At 34.8% G+C, this 14,770-nt stretch overlaps 2 protein-coding genes and 1 long non-coding RNA gene across 4 annotated transcripts; 2 read left to right on the forward strand and 1 right to left on the reverse strand.

The window, feature by feature from the left end:
* The first annotated feature begins 1,314 nt into the window (after positions 1 to 1,314).
* On the forward strand, positions 1,315 to 9,328 carry LOC144562013 (uridine kinase-like protein 3). Its single transcript, XM_078311136.1, has 16 exons — positions 1,315 to 1,599; positions 2,528 to 2,757; positions 2,847 to 2,938; positions 3,162 to 3,231; positions 3,503 to 3,618; positions 3,854 to 3,950; positions 4,260 to 4,339; positions 4,609 to 4,803; positions 5,727 to 5,810; positions 6,227 to 6,287; positions 6,550 to 6,610; positions 7,680 to 7,776; positions 8,118 to 8,190; positions 8,422 to 8,504; positions 8,664 to 8,853; positions 9,127 to 9,328. Exons 2-15 carry the CDS (start codon positions 2,586 to 2,588, stop codon positions 8,811 to 8,813), a joined length of 1,431 nt encoding a protein of 476 aa, XP_078167262.1. The 5' UTR covers positions 1,315 to 1,599; positions 2,528 to 2,585; the 3' UTR covers positions 8,814 to 8,853; positions 9,127 to 9,328.
* A 1,643-nt stretch (positions 9,329 to 10,971) lies between these two features.
* LOC144562017 (superoxide dismutase [Cu-Zn]) lies at positions 10,972 to 13,855 on the reverse strand. 2 transcript variants are annotated; one of them, XM_078311143.1, is made up of 8 exons: positions 13,736 to 13,855; positions 13,387 to 13,467; positions 13,192 to 13,293; positions 12,788 to 12,883; positions 12,089 to 12,120; positions 11,919 to 11,994; positions 11,558 to 11,611; positions 10,972 to 11,183 (listed from the first exon to the last, which is right to left on the reverse strand). In XM_078311143.1, exons 2-8 carry the CDS (start codon positions 13,460 to 13,462, stop codon positions 11,161 to 11,163), a joined length of 459 nt encoding a protein of 152 aa, XP_078167269.1. In that variant the 5' UTR covers positions 13,463 to 13,467; positions 13,736 to 13,855; the 3' UTR covers positions 10,972 to 11,160. The 2 variants fall into 2 exon arrangements, with proteins under 2 accessions (XP_078167269.1, XP_078167268.1); XM_078311142.1 differs by lacking the exon at positions 13,736 to 13,855 and having other exon boundaries at positions 13,387 to 13,547.
* On the forward strand, positions 12,127 to 12,864 carry LOC144562018 (uncharacterized). Its single transcript, XR_013513955.1, has 2 exons — positions 12,127 to 12,293; positions 12,335 to 12,864. It is a non-coding gene; the product is annotated as an uncharacterized LOC144562018 (long non-coding RNA).
* Positions 13,856 to 14,770: the final 915 nt, after the last annotated feature.

Raw genomic sequence — 14,770 nt, forward strand, 5'->3', positions numbered from 1 at the left:
CCAAACCGTTGAAATCCATGTACTTCATGAGTGATGCATATACATGCAAAATTTTGAAGTTTCGAGTTTATTTGCTACACGGTTAAGTGGTCAAAGAAATAATAAAAATTGAATATGTAAAATAACTTATAATAAAATGTTCGTTTCTTTGACCACTTGACCGTGTAGCAAATAAACTCGAAACTTCAAAATTTTGCATGTATATGCATCACTCATGAAGTACATAGATTTCAACGGTTTGGATTTGGCATTTGACGTCGATCCGATATATTTTTGGAGTTATGCTCACCAAACTTTCTTGGTGAGCATGTCACACCCTAGCTTTACTCCAAGTTTCTTATAAATTAGCTCGATCGCTTATAACTCGGCTCAATAACAACACTAATTAATCACTACCTTATCAAAATCAATTCAATATGATTTACTTAGAACAACACTAATTAATCACTACCTTATCAAAATCAATTAAATAAATTAAATTTTATTTAATTTATTTATTCTTTTATTTAGGATCCCCTACTTAATTTTGTCGAATCCAACCCGCAAATATATCATGATGGATCGAGTACAGTATTGCCAATTTGTTTGTACAAGTAATTAAATTCTTACTTCTTCTTTGCTACCGACGTGGTCCCATTGGGTGCCACAAGACTAATAACTAATAATCAATTCATGCCTAATTTTTTGTTTTCATTTTCGGTGCGTACACCATGTATATATATATATATTTGGTACAACACACACGCACACACATATATTTGGCATGCTAAACAATTGCTCGAAAAAATAATTCTTTCAGCACATCATCAATTGTATTGCACACTGCTTCAATTAATGATACGTCTATACCACTGAATTATCTAAAAAAATAATATCTAACAAAAAATAAACGTCAGAACATGATACCCTTCTTTAAGAAAAACGAACCTACGTTTCTATATCAACTTCCTCTTCTCTGCGTGACTGCGTCATTTATTTCTAATTTCATAATTATCACGGAAGGCGCAACATCGTTAATTGCGACAAAAATATTATAAATATTTGTACAGAAGACCGAGTCAAAAATAATATCCTATCCTCGACCTCGAGTTGACACTTGAGACGAGATTTTTCCTGCAAGATTTGAGACTAAATAATATAAATTCATTTGAGACGAGAGAATGAAAAAGTACCAATTTCATGGCAATCCAATGCGGTCCCTGTATAAAGGAATATTGACAGAGTTGTTTTGTCAATTTTCAAGGGTTTCATTCAAAAATAAACCTCTTCAGTGTTTGTCTTGTTTACCCAGTCCAGACTCCAGATACAGAAAAATATTTTATCGGAAATAATTACAAGGGCGAACGAAGGGTGTATCGGGAAAGACACTTTTCTTGAACAGCTTCTTGCATTCATAACCCTGCCCCTGCCCCTGCTCCTCTCTCTCTCTCTCTCTCTCTCTCTCTCTCTCGCGCATCATCGCCATGCAGTTGAAAGCTCTCTCATTCTAAAAAATCGAGGAAAAAAGAGGAAGGATCTCGTAGTATCTAACAATCGGTGGTTCAATCGGATCTTGCCGGAGATATCTTCGATCCAATCCTCATCCGCTGAGATCAACTGGTACCTACCTACTGCAATCACTTGTATACTTCATTTTGAGATCTTGGAATCTTAGCGGATCTGAACCATTCAACAGTCATAGCTTGTCAGTATTGACAATATCGAGTCATTTAATATTTAGATTGCTTGCATTGGCAAGAATCAAGAATTTTTCAGTTGATTATTGTTTTTCCTTATTATAATCGGATTCAATTGCTTTGCAAGCTGAATTCTGTGCATTAGAAAGTTACTTTCTATCTGGACAAGAGAATCTAAAGAGATTTAAAATAAACATGATTTCCATTGAAAATGATTCCTTTGCATGCGCTTTGCAAATAAAAATTGTGGCTAGTAGCGCATTACCAAATGGGCACTTAATTGGATGGCGGGACTAAAAGATGCTTAAACTCTTTCTAATATCTCATATAAAATATTGGTTGCTTAACTTTTGTACTTGGCATATATGCTCATCACAAAAGTGATTTTTTTTTGTGTGTGTTTGTGGTTTTCTGTCCATGTCGGAACTGATTTTTATTGTGTGCGAAGCATATATTTGTTTTTCCTATTTCTTCCTTTTGGAACTGATTCTGGGTTCATAAAATTGAAAAGATCTTCATTTTGAGCTGACAGGTTGCTGTTAGATTCTTGCATTGTATTTACTAGTCATGTTACCTAGCTTTGGAGTCTCAAAGTTTGGTTCCATTCATTGCATGGTGGTTGTTCAGGTTGCTAGCTGCTATTGGGTTACTCCTGCCAGTTTTTCAGTAATTGTGCTCTAATGATTGTCTAATTAAGTCAAGCAGTTGGTCAAGTTGCCAGTGGATTACTCATTGCTTAAAATAAGGGAATTGTAAAAGTGGTATACCAATGGGAGTGATTATAAAATAAGGTTTTAGATTAATAAATAGAGAAGGTAGATCTTCAAATTAACTACGCTCCACAAATGCAGCTTTATCTTACAAACTTCTTGTTGCGAAAAGACCACCATTTGAAGAGGACAGATTCTGATGGGGTCGAACCCAAAACCAACTGAGGATTTGATGGGGAGGTCAAATGGGGTGCACTTTTCAGGTCTTGTTAGCAGGGATGAGTTGGATAAAAATGGGCACAGAGAGGAGCTGCCTACCACCTCTGCTATGGAGAATGGTCATAAGGAGCTCAGAGAACCATTTGTCATAGGTTAACATGCTACCTTTTAACATGCCTAATACATATATCTCTAATTTGTTTTTTTTTTAACTTTAATTTTATATATATTTATTTTTCAGGTGTTGGTGGTGGGGCATCCTCTGGAAAGACAACTGTGTGCAATATGATCATTGAACAGCTTCGTGATCAGCGTGTTGTTCTTGTTAATCAGGTATTAACTGTACAGACTGATATGATTCACAGGTCTAACAACATCCCTATGCAAAACATTGCACAAAGCTCCTCCAATCTGAAAAAAAAAAAAAATGGAGAAATAACTCAAAGCCTCCAAGAGGAGGAACAAACATTGCACCTTATCTATGCAGAACCATACTATTGTTGTGTTCATTGTTACTTCTTGTATTTTTTAGTAATATTTATGTCAAATCTTTCAGGAGTCATTCTACTATGGTTTGTCAGATGAAGAGCTAACAAGAGTTAACGAGTATAACTTTGACCATCCAGGTACTTATCACTAAATGCTTCTTGAGAAAGGCAATTGAAGTCTTTGTGACGATAACCCTGCATCATTGATAATTCAATGACAAAACTGTCCTATTAATTTATGTGGTCTACAAAAATAAACTAATGCCTTAACCCAAGAAGGAATTGGTAGCTTGATTAGTCAATGCAATATTAACTTTCGTCAAGTGTGTTTGTGGTGCCATTGGTATAAATTGTAGAATATGGCTGTACTTAATTGTTTGTTGTTATTACTTTATGTCGTAATATGCAGGTGCATTTGACACTGAGTACTTGCTTACCTGTATGGAGAATTTGAAGCATGGGAAGTCAGTAGATATGCCTAATTATGATTTCAAAACCTACAAGAATGTATTGCCCCCAAGAAAGGTGCTGATTCTTTTAGTAGTACATACATATGGAAGTTCCTATTGTTAAGTGACAAATGTCAGTACATTGTAATATAGAACTATTTTACTAATTTTTCTACATGATGCTTATTCAGAGCAATTGACACCTCAGCTCTGATTACTTTTGTAACCTAATATGAATGTCTCATTTCTTTTGTTTTCAATTTTTTCTTTTGGAATTGTTCAAATGTCTTAATTGTTCACTTCATTGGCAGGTAAACCCATCAGATGTCATTATATTAGAAGGGATATTGGTGTTTCATGACCCACGTGTCAGGGACCTTATGAGCATGAAGATCTTCGTTGATACAGGTTGCCATTCTCTCTCGTTTTTTTGAAAAAGTGGCAGCAGCTCTCTCTCTCTCTCAGTTACATTGTGTGTATTTGGAAATTTTTATTAAAGAAATATGAACCTGTCCAAACCCTCTGATAACCAAATAGACCATACTGTGACAGGCTGTGTCAAGGTCACCCGGAAAGGGTTAGATTCAGGATTCATAAACCTAACCTGACATGAAGTTGAATTGAGCTGAAACCAACTTTATATTTAACCAGTACCGTATCTAAGAAAGTGCTCTAGTGATACGCACATATTGATCTTGCTTTTGTATATGTTGCTAGATGCTGATGTAAGGTTAGCCAGGAGGATAAAGCGCGACACTAATGAGAAGGATCGAGATATTAAAACTGTACTTGATCAGGTGCATTTGGCATTGTCATATGTCTTTTGGTCAGAAATTACTTCAAGGCCCTTTGCTGTCTACTTTGTTTTGCTCTTAAACCATATCAAACAATATTAGACCAGAAAAATCTAAATATCTCGATACACTTTGGAAAATTCTATTTGGACAGTCGGCACCGATATATTACACCGTTATGTTGTAGCCTATAGTCTCATCTAATAACTGATTGGAGACTGAAAAATTTAATATTGGGCAGTAAACTCAACCATGTTCAGTTTTTCTCACAGTATTCGAAGTTTGTGAAGCCAGCATTTGAGGACTTCATCCTGCCAACAAAGAAGTATGCTGACATCATCATCCCACGTGGTGGAGACAACCACGTGGCAATAGACCTGATTGTGCAGCACATCCGCACCAAGCTCGGTCAGCATGATCTCTGCAAGATCTACCCCAACTTGTATGTCATCCAGAGCACCTTTCAGGTACAATTGCTCTGTGTACCTGCTCATATTCTATCAGTAATCATTGGTTACAGATGCCATGTTTGCTTCGGTCACAAGTCACTTGTGAATTTGTTTTGCAATTTCTTGGCAGCAGCAATTCAGTGATATAAGTCTTGTTTTCTAATTAGCTTTTCAAGGGTTTAGTTGATCCCAAGACCCAAGGTGCATTGACACTGTAAGACTTCCGTCTTATTAGTGTAATCACCTCTGCAGTCAAAATAATCTCCAAGCTCCTCACTGATTGACTACAAAGTATCCGTCCATCCCCAGTGCACCTGAACCAAATGGCTTTCATTAAAGGCTGTAATCTTATGGAAACCAAAGTGGGGGATAACCGAAACCCATTTTTTATTTATTTTTTATTTTTTTGAAAAAGTGGGGGTGATAACCCACCAGTTTCATTGAAACCAAAGTGTTGTATTAATTATTAAATCAGAAAAAGGACTTTTCCATATTTGGCCTTTAAGATACTCTTCCACCACCCCTTGTATTGCCTGTTGGGTCACAAATTTGATATTGGAGATTACTATTGCCAATTTTTTAGTTTCGTTTGATTTTTCTTCTATTCGAGCTAGTGTCATATCTCGGGACTAATATATAGTCGTTGATAAATATCAAGGTGTGGTCAAATAATGGAGGCAGTGCCTATGGGCTTTCTCTCTCAAAAAAAAAAGAAATTAATGGAGGCAGTTGACATTGCTGACCTTTGTATAAGGATGTGAAAGACCTTCCAGTATTGGGTCAAAACTGAAAAGCACAGCTCATGTAAAAATTGTGCCTGCATGATATTTTAAGAAGGAGATATGCATTATAAGTTGGAGACATGGTTACATCAATAATCCTTGAATATGTTTTGGTTTATTCTATATAATTCTGATGGTAGCTCATTCAAAACCTTTCAGATAAGAGGTATGCATACAATAATACGTGATGCGAAGACCACGACTCATGACTTCATATTCTACGCCGACCGTTTGATTCGCTTGGTTGGTACCTCCTTTACTTGTTATCCTATGGTTGCGTAAATGACCAGATCTGATACGATTTCGGTTAGATCTAATAGTATGAAATATGAACAGTAAATATTATGTACAGGTTTCCTTTCAGAGCAAGCAATTAAATGCCCTTTCTTGGTCTTTTTTTTGCCGCTTCTTAGCTAAGTTGGCTTTTAGTTCTATTGTTTTGGGCAAATTCAACACAATATTGAGTTAAACCCAAGGACTAGTTGTACAAAGGTGGGCCAATTTAGGCAAAATATGGTGAGATTGTAGTTGCACAATTGAGGATTACTGAATGTACTTTAGATCAGTTGATGTAAGTAATTTATCTGCCTTTCTGGTAGCTGACTTCTCTTCTTTCTTTTAAATTCAAAAATTTGAAATTTTTTGTTTCCTTCCTCAAGGTTGTGGAGCACGGTCTGGGGCACCTTCCTTTCAAAGAAAAGCAGGTGATAACTCCGACCGGTAAGTTTTACCGTCTTTTTATTTTAATTTGCTTTGCTCATGTTATTCCTGCTAAATTTAGAAGCATCCTTAATTTCTTTTGAGAACCATCAATTACAAATCAAATAGAAGGTTGGACTAGATGGACTACAACAAAGACATTTTAAAAATCTGTTGTTCTTCTGCTAAAGTACTTTGAATGTTGCTTCCAATTACTACCATGTTTCCAAAATCCACTCTTTCTAATGTTTTCTTTTCATTTATGTTGGTTCAATAAGTGCAGGGGCTGTGTACACCGGAGTAGACTTCTCTAAGAGATTGTGTGGAATTTCTGTGATCAGAAGGTATTCTAGATTTGATTTAGGTGCATGCTTACAAAACTTTTCGAAAGATAATTACCATAGAGATAGAGGGGTGTCAATGGGTCAGGTCGGGTCAGGTCGAATTCGGGTTGGTTTGGTATAACTTTATTATTTCCCTCTGACCCAACCTGATCCTACCCAACCTGACTGAGATCAAAATTATTTGACCCGAATCTGTCCCGACGGGTCACAGGTTGACCCAACCTGACCTGTGTAACTTGATTACTTATTTATTATTATTTTTAATTTATTTATGCAACTTTATCTTAATTAATATATAATTTATCTTAATTAGTGTGTAATAAACCTTATGTAGTAAATTTCAAAATACATCTAACAAAGCACAATGAAATGGATTGGGTTGGGTCAAAATTTCACCTGTACCCGACCCATTTAACTACCAGGTAGGTTCGGGTTGGGTTGGCTCCTTTGGGTCAAGTCGGAAACTGTCATCCCTACCCGGATGTATTTGTGATAAATCTATTACATGAAAATATGTTGTATGCATATAAAAACGAGAAATGGGGCAATATTGATGTGATCTTTGACATAACCTGAGAAATGCCCATTTACTTCTATCTCAATGACCTTACTCAACTGTGTTGTCAAATGTTGCCTGCCTACTTTTTGGCATCATTCTTTTCTATGAAATGAAAGGCAGTCAATAGAAATGTAGTTGGGGTGGCTCCTTTTTCTAGCAAAAATGTTTGAAAGGAACAATTCTTGTTAACATAGTCACAAGATTCGCAAATAATTCGCAAATTTTACGAACTTTTCTTGAATTTACGAATTATTTGCGAATTTTGCTGAATTTTTTCTAGAACATTTTTTTTTTTTTGCTTCCTTGGAGGACTGAGATCTCTGGTCCAATAATTCCCGAATCATGAATTTTTGACCTCGCCTAACCGAACCCGAATAATTCATTTGTCACTATGCTTGTTAATTGGGACAATTCTCAAATTTTGTGCTTTCTTGGGGCATATGCAGTAATAGTGCTTTTGCTTGGTGTGCATGATATTTCAATATGTTTTTTGTGCATCTGTTTGTGTAGTGGTGAGAGTATGGAGAATGCACTGAGGGCATGTTGTAAAGGCATCAAGATTGGAAAGATCCTTATTCATCGATCAGAGGGAGACAATGGCCAACAGGTGTGGATAACACTTAAATTAATTTTTTTTTTCTTTTTCATGCATTTGTGACTTGGGGATGTTAAAAATTTTGCCATATCTAATCTTCATGTTTGAAAATGTTGATCAGTACTGTGTGGTACAGAGGGATACATGTTGGCTACTGAAATGGTTCATTGTTATAGAAGAATTGAATGACCAATGCTGTTGCTACAAGTACAAGGCTGCTTGGAAGATTCAACATAAACATTAAAGAGGAAAAAAAAAATAATAAGATAGCACATCCATGTAGTATGTAAAATGTAATTATATATCTATTGTTTGAATTTTAATTCTTATTTGTATTGTTTGGTCAATTACAGCTAATATATCACAACTTACCAAAAGACATCTCAAATAGACATGTCCTGCTCTTGGATCCTATTCTTGGAACAGGTTTGTCTTTCATCTTTTATTTCTTCCTTTAATATTTGCTTTAATCAAGGATATAAGGATGAGCTTTTGTACAAGTTTGTTCTGTCATGATACTGATTTGGCATAGAGCCAAATCTATTCAAGAGCCGAAAAAAACCTTGCCGGTATTGGAGCGTAGAAAATCTGAATGTACAACATCTGAACGTAGAAAAACCTCTAATGCTTATGTTTTTCTTTTTGTCTTTTCTGCAGGTAATACAGCGGTCCAAGCAATAAACCTTCTATTGAAGAAGGGTGTACAAGAATCAAACATCATCTTCCTCAACCTTATTTCTGTACGTGTACTTTTCCTATCAAAACTTTCAATAAGCTTTGCATTTCAGCTGTGATTGCATTTAAACCACGGCCCCAAAATTAGACATTACCAAACCTTGCTATTCCTTTTGTTTTCAATTGTTTTGAATTGATTTTTTTTGTTGACCTTACGGATATAGGCACCTCAAGGTGTGCATGTGGTGTGCAAAAAATTTCCAAGGATAAAAATTGTGACCTCGGAGATTGAACTTGGTTTGAATGATGAATACCGTGTTATTCCTGGCATGGGAGAGTTTGGGGATCGATATTTTGGCACCGATGATTGTTAGGCAATGAAGTGAGAAATGAAAGAAACAGAACATAATTCCAGTAAGTTCCATTTTCTGCAAGCTGTACTTTGTAAAGCCACCTATGATCACTTGTTTCATGTTCCCTTTTCTGATGTAACCTCAATTGAGCACTAAAGAAACCAAAATCAAATTGACAAACTACCAAACCAGTACAGGTGCTTCACCACACAACTTAGCATATGATCACACACATATGTGCGCGTATATGTTTGTTTGTGCGCACGTGCATTAGTTAGAAATTTACAATTCTTCTCAAGATCTAATTTGTTTCTGTGGCAATTATTGGTTTCAGAATTTGAGATCGACCCCTGAAAATAGGGAGCTACTCGCATCAGGGAAACATATGGCAGTTTTGAAACATTTTGTCATTATCACCTTGTTTTTTTTAAATTTGTCAACAGCCGTCTTTCCGTGTTAAATGTGTAATGTAATATGGATTTAATGTACTCGTTGCCTCTTTATGTTGTAGTCAATTGTGTTCGAACTCATCAAAATTCTCTCTCAGAAAAGAAAAGAAAAAGGGAATCCGCGTGATATATCGATTTCTGAGCCCTCAAATCTTACCCTTCAGTTTAGGGACATAAATCTGCTGTAATTTGTGGCGAATTACAGGACTGTAATTCTTTTTATAGGATTCTGTAATCCCGATTCCAACTGTTGGTCTTTCTCGAGATGTGTGCATGAAAACTTACTCTTTTGAGAAATTTTTGAGATCCGCACAGAAAATTTTGAATGGTTGATATCGGGTTTTCAGGATCCTGTAATTCCTCTTGGAAATATGGCTTCTTTGTAGATGTGCACTTAAATTAAATAAAGTAAACAACATAAACAGGGAAAAGGTATTTTCTAAACAGACTGATGCAAATAGATGAAAAGAAGGATTATAAAAGATGAGAGCGGTATTTTCTCAACAGAATTGCCAATGGTTATACTTTTTTTTAAAAATATTATAAATACCTTATAAATTAATGGAATAATTATGCAAAAAATAAAACTAATTTCAAACCACTGAAAAATAACTTCAATGTAAAGGAACCTCAATGCAACTAGGTATAGATAAAAGATTAGGCAAATACCTGGCAGAAATGCACAAAAAAAAAATACCATATTGGTAGCAAGTGACCTACTCATTGTTTGCTCAAAAAATGAAAGTAACTTCCTCATTGTGTATGTTTAAATATAGGGTTATCATATGCATTTCATCTTCTCGCTCTCTAAATAATTCCAATAATAAGCAAATATGTATTGGTGCAATAGTAGGTATGCATCAAATCAAGTAGGGATGCAAACCGATCGGATACAGATCGGATAGTGGTAAAACTATATCTGTATCCGCTTTTAATTTTTGAATATGAATACGGATGGGATAATAGACAGATATAGATACAGATCGAATATTAAACGGATACAGATATCTACTTAAATAACATAATTTTTAAAATAATATAGTATATATCTATTATTCGAATACAAATAATAAAAATTTAAAACCATACCCGTATCTAATTTTTGGATACGGATAATTAAAATTTAAAACCATATCCGTATCTAATTTTTGGATAGGAATAATTAAAATTTAAAACCACACCCGTATCTAATTTTCGGATACAGTCGGCTAATATCCAATCCGTTTGCACCCCTAAAATCAAGTGTAGATTTGAGTAATAATTAAACACGTATGGGTTTGAAAAATAAATCTAGAAGATCCAAATAGTTGTTGACAGTTGTCAAAACAAATTTTGACTATTTAATAGTTACTAATAGTTATATTTTTATATAAATAGACAGAATGCGTATCGATATCCATACTATAAACAAATGTTCATGTGCACAAATGAGCGTTTCAAAACGCCTGAGAAGTTTATTGAGAAGTATTTAGAAAAGGAGTATGAGATGATAATCAACCTTTTTATATATGGAATTTTGAAGTTCTGCAGAATAACGCGACCAAACAGCAATTATTTCTTGCAAATTGTAACGGGATATTTCAAACTTTCCACCTGCTAAACAATCAATAAGTTATGCGAAACAGTAACTTCAGCACGCATAGATTCTTTAAAAAAATAAAGGAAACACTAACTCTGCCAAGGGAACGCCAGATAGAAATTCTGAAACAAATTGGCCGCGAGAAGACTAATTGCATCAAAACAGTTTTTTCCAAACATGTTCGTTTACAGCACAAAACACAGAAATAGCCTGTGGATAGACCACACTGCTTATTCTAATGCGTAATATAAAGCCATCCAATCATTATGTCAAAATACAAAGCAAGATCAAACGGGAACGACATAATCTCTTGTTACGGTAACAGCTTCCATGCATGTCTCTAACCCTGCAGCCCAATGATCCCTGCCAGACAAGAATTATCAACTAAAATTTGATAAAATAATCATATGTTCAGACTGTGAAGAAGGTCAACATGCTAGGTTAAGTCTTTTCTTTGCCTTCACCTTTTGTTATCAATTATTTTATGATTTGTGTTCCTCGCAGCAAATAGAAACAAACATCTAGTCAGTTAAATTATTTTTTGTGTCAATCAATTGACTGATGAAACTTCTTCTGTCATGCCAGCAAAACATATATATACATCTTATTATTGGTACGGTAGGGGTAATATACCAGCTGATACACTAAATCATAGCAATAAAAAAAAAAAAAAGATAAAGGGACCCGCAACAGATACAGAAAATGAAGAGAAGGGGTAGTAAAATAAATGTAATTACCGCAGGCAACTCTTCCCCCAGCATTTCCAGTGCTCAAGCTGAGCTCGTGACCACCTAAATCAATGATAAAAAGAAAAATGTTAATCAAGAGTGGCAATTTGGTATTTATGTATCCCACATGGAATCATAATTGACATGAGATGGAAATGACAGTATCAACCATAAACCATAAGCACTCTTTCTTACCAATAATTATGTCAACATGCCAATTATAAAGAAGGTGTATGTGAAATCAAATAAGAAGTTGAGATAAAACTGATATATAATTCGGTTCAGTTTCTATTTTAGTATTAATGTTATAAAGAAACAACAGTGTTGCTACAGTAAATAACACAAGAGACAAAGAAAAGAAATATGATACCCTTTCCAAGATCATCACGATCACCATGTACAACAACAGCACGGCCAATGATGGAGTGCACTCCAGTAAGTGGAATCTGTTATTAAAAAATTAGCCACATCAGGTTCGACAACATAAAGAGTGTGCCTGATGAGATGACCAAAAATATCTCTACAATAACAGCATCTAACCTGGCTGTCGACAATCGTAAAAGTGGCAGTACCTGCAATATTATTAAAGAAGTTGGTGAATCATTAATTGTGTCCACTAAATGAAGAAAGCAACAACTTATGCATTAGTACTTAAATAATCAAGAACACTACAATATATAGTCCCATTGAAATACTGAGGCAACATAGAAGCTGGCCACTGAAGATATATGTAACTTTTCATTCAGTGAAATTTTTTTTTCAGCATTCTTTCAAAAGAGAAATCAGCCTTTTGTTATCTTTTTACCAACTTCCACAGCTGCTTTGGAAAATAAAGTATCTCTGAAGTTTTGGGTATGCAGAAGTTTTGTTACAATCAGAAAAAGTTTAGATTGATTATCATCTCACTTGTGATTTGGGAAAAAAAATATTGCCCACTAAACCAGAACATTTCAGTTATTTGTGATCATGCAAAAAAATAGTCAGTTCAAACTTAAACCCCCCCTTTTTTTGACCCGGATGTGAGTATTTTCAGAAGAAAAAAATTAGGAGGGTTAGTTCTAGTCATAAGTTGGGATATGAGATGTCCTCAAGACATTCCCTCTTTTTCCCATCCATTCAGATATTATTTAATTTTCATTACCATTCTTCATTGTAAATCCAAATGAGGCCACAACCAGTTCTAATGCTGAATCAAGTATCTGGTGGAATCAATACATCAAAAAATAAATTCTTACTCACCATCCTCTCCAACAGTCACATTTCCTAGGTCTCCTGCATGGCGATTTTCATCTTGAGGTGCACCATGTGTCTTTCCAGCAGGGTTGAAATGCGGCCCTGCATAAAGTGAATAAAGTGAATAAAAATTATAATAAACAATGGATGTAGATATCATAGTCTGCCATTTGTGAGTCCGCACGAGTTAGTATTCATCATGATTTGTCCAAATCAATACCCTTTTGACACATTTTTCTACACGCTACATTTAGAAATGTTCTTTCTTATCTTCTTTTTTCTTTCACTCGATCAAAATCAATAATGGCCAGTTGTCAAGCTACCATGTATTGGTTCCAACTGACAGTTAATGACTGTAAATTTTTAAGAAAAATGAAAAATCTTTGCAATACAAAGGGAGAAAGACGTACCAGTTGACATGCAACCATTGGTGGTGTCACCAAGTGCATGAACATGAAATCCATGAAGACCAGGTTTGAGTCCAGAGATGCTACCAGTTACAGTTGTGGGAGCTACCAAAATATTAAAATTTAGAAATTTACATGAAATGTAGTCTCTTGTCTACCCAGAAATTTATTAAAAAAATGAAGTGATGTAAAACATACCGTCTCCTTCTTGGGTGAAATAAATAGTGCCCTTGACACCCTCACTGCTTCCAAGCACAGCAACAGCCTTCACCATTTTCTCTGTGTTTTATAACAAGTAATTATAAGAATATAAAGGTTTTAAAAAAGTGTCAATGAACAGCCACAAAAGCGAAAAAGAAGCAATTTCCAGTCAATAGACTCAATACTCCTAACTCCTAAGTGAAGGGCTCCAGAATACACTGCAATATAAAATCGACGATCTCAATATTTTGTTATATCGTTCCTGTCTCCGTCTCAAAATGAGGAGGCATATCCTATCCGATTAGCTCAAAGTAAAAATACTCGATTGGAATCGGAAGAGACTCACCTGACCGATGAAGTTTTCAGATTTGACCGATTCTTCAGAGTTAGAGTTAGAGGTAGAGCTGGGTGCGATTGATGATCGGAAGAGGGAATTGGAGGGGTAGGTGAAATATGTTTCGTGAGTTGAAGAATAGAGATGCTTCCGAAATCCGAAGATGGGTCTGTTGGGTTGGATGAGGCCTGATGTTGACTAGATAGATAGGCTTGGTTGTTGAAAGAAAATAAATTATTTTGGACTGGGCTGAATATGACAATAACATTTAACTGGTTGTATCTAGCAGGCTTTGTTCACTAGTGGACTCTGAAGTCTGAACTAGAGAGTAGAGATACTATCGGATCGGGTCCCAATAGCAAGCCATGCACTCTAGGAAATCAAGGAATCTTAATTTCTCTAATCTGTGGCAGGTATATATATATTCAGGAATATCGTTTGGTGTATTAAACAACACTAATTCACAAAATGACAAACACAAAAATCAATTTATCTAAAAAAACATTTTCAGATTGGAGATGTCAGAAAGCATACGGATCGGATATATGGTGGTAAAACTATATCGGTATCTATTTTTATATTTTGGATACAAATACAAATTGAATATTAAACGGTATGAATACAAATAAGATATTAAAGAAATACTTAAATACTAATACAGATACAGATATATTGGATTCTAAATTAGATATTGTAACACAATTAATATATTATACAACAAATTATTATTTTCATTAGAAACAAAAATAACATGAAATACAAATATAATTTGAATATTCAATTATTAAGTTAACAAAATATTTTTTCTCATATTAATCATATTATATCATTGCAAAATATATATGCGGTTAACAATAATTAATCATCAACATAACTATATTATTAATCAAATACAATGACAATGACAACGGAAAGTAGGATTGAGTGAATCCGGTAAGATTGCCTTTGTTCGGATAAGTTCTCTGTAACTCAGAAACATAAAGTTGAAATCGTTTGTAATTGTTGATCAAAGGTACTAACAAAAAAACATTTTTGTATCTAAACATA

This window comes from Carex rostrata, chromosome 11 (genome assembly GCF_964058835.1).
Source record: "Carex rostrata chromosome 11, lpCarRost1.2, whole genome shotgun sequence".
Taxonomy (NCBI): domain Eukaryota; kingdom Viridiplantae; phylum Streptophyta; class Magnoliopsida; order Poales; family Cyperaceae; genus Carex; species Carex rostrata.

Bases quoted from the DNA above. Each gene is read 5' to 3' on its own strand.
- LOC144562013 (XM_078311136.1), top strand. From the start codon at position 2,586: ATGGGGTCGAACCCAAAACCAACTGAGGATTTGATGGGGAGGTCAAAT. The intron at 3,951-4,259 runs GTTGCCATTCTC...ATATGTTGCTAG, and splicing joins GAAGATCTTCGTTGATACAG to ATGCTGATGTAAGGTTAGCC. The intron at 8,505-8,663 runs GTACGTGTACTT...TTACGGATATAG, and splicing joins TCTTCCTCAACCTTATTTCT to GCACCTCAAGGTGTGCATGT.
- LOC144562017 (XM_078311143.1), bottom strand. From the start codon at position 13,462: ATGGTGAAGGCTGTTGCTGTGCTTGGAAGCAGTGAGGGTGTCAAGGGC. The intron at 13,294-13,386 runs GTATGTTTTACA...ATATTTTGGTAG, and splicing joins TTTCACCCAAGAAGGAGACG to CTCCCACAACTGTAACTGGT. The intron at 11,995-12,088 runs GTTAGATGCTGT...TTTTAATAACAG, and splicing joins TTACGATTGTCGACAGCCAG to ATTCCACTTACTGGAGTGCA.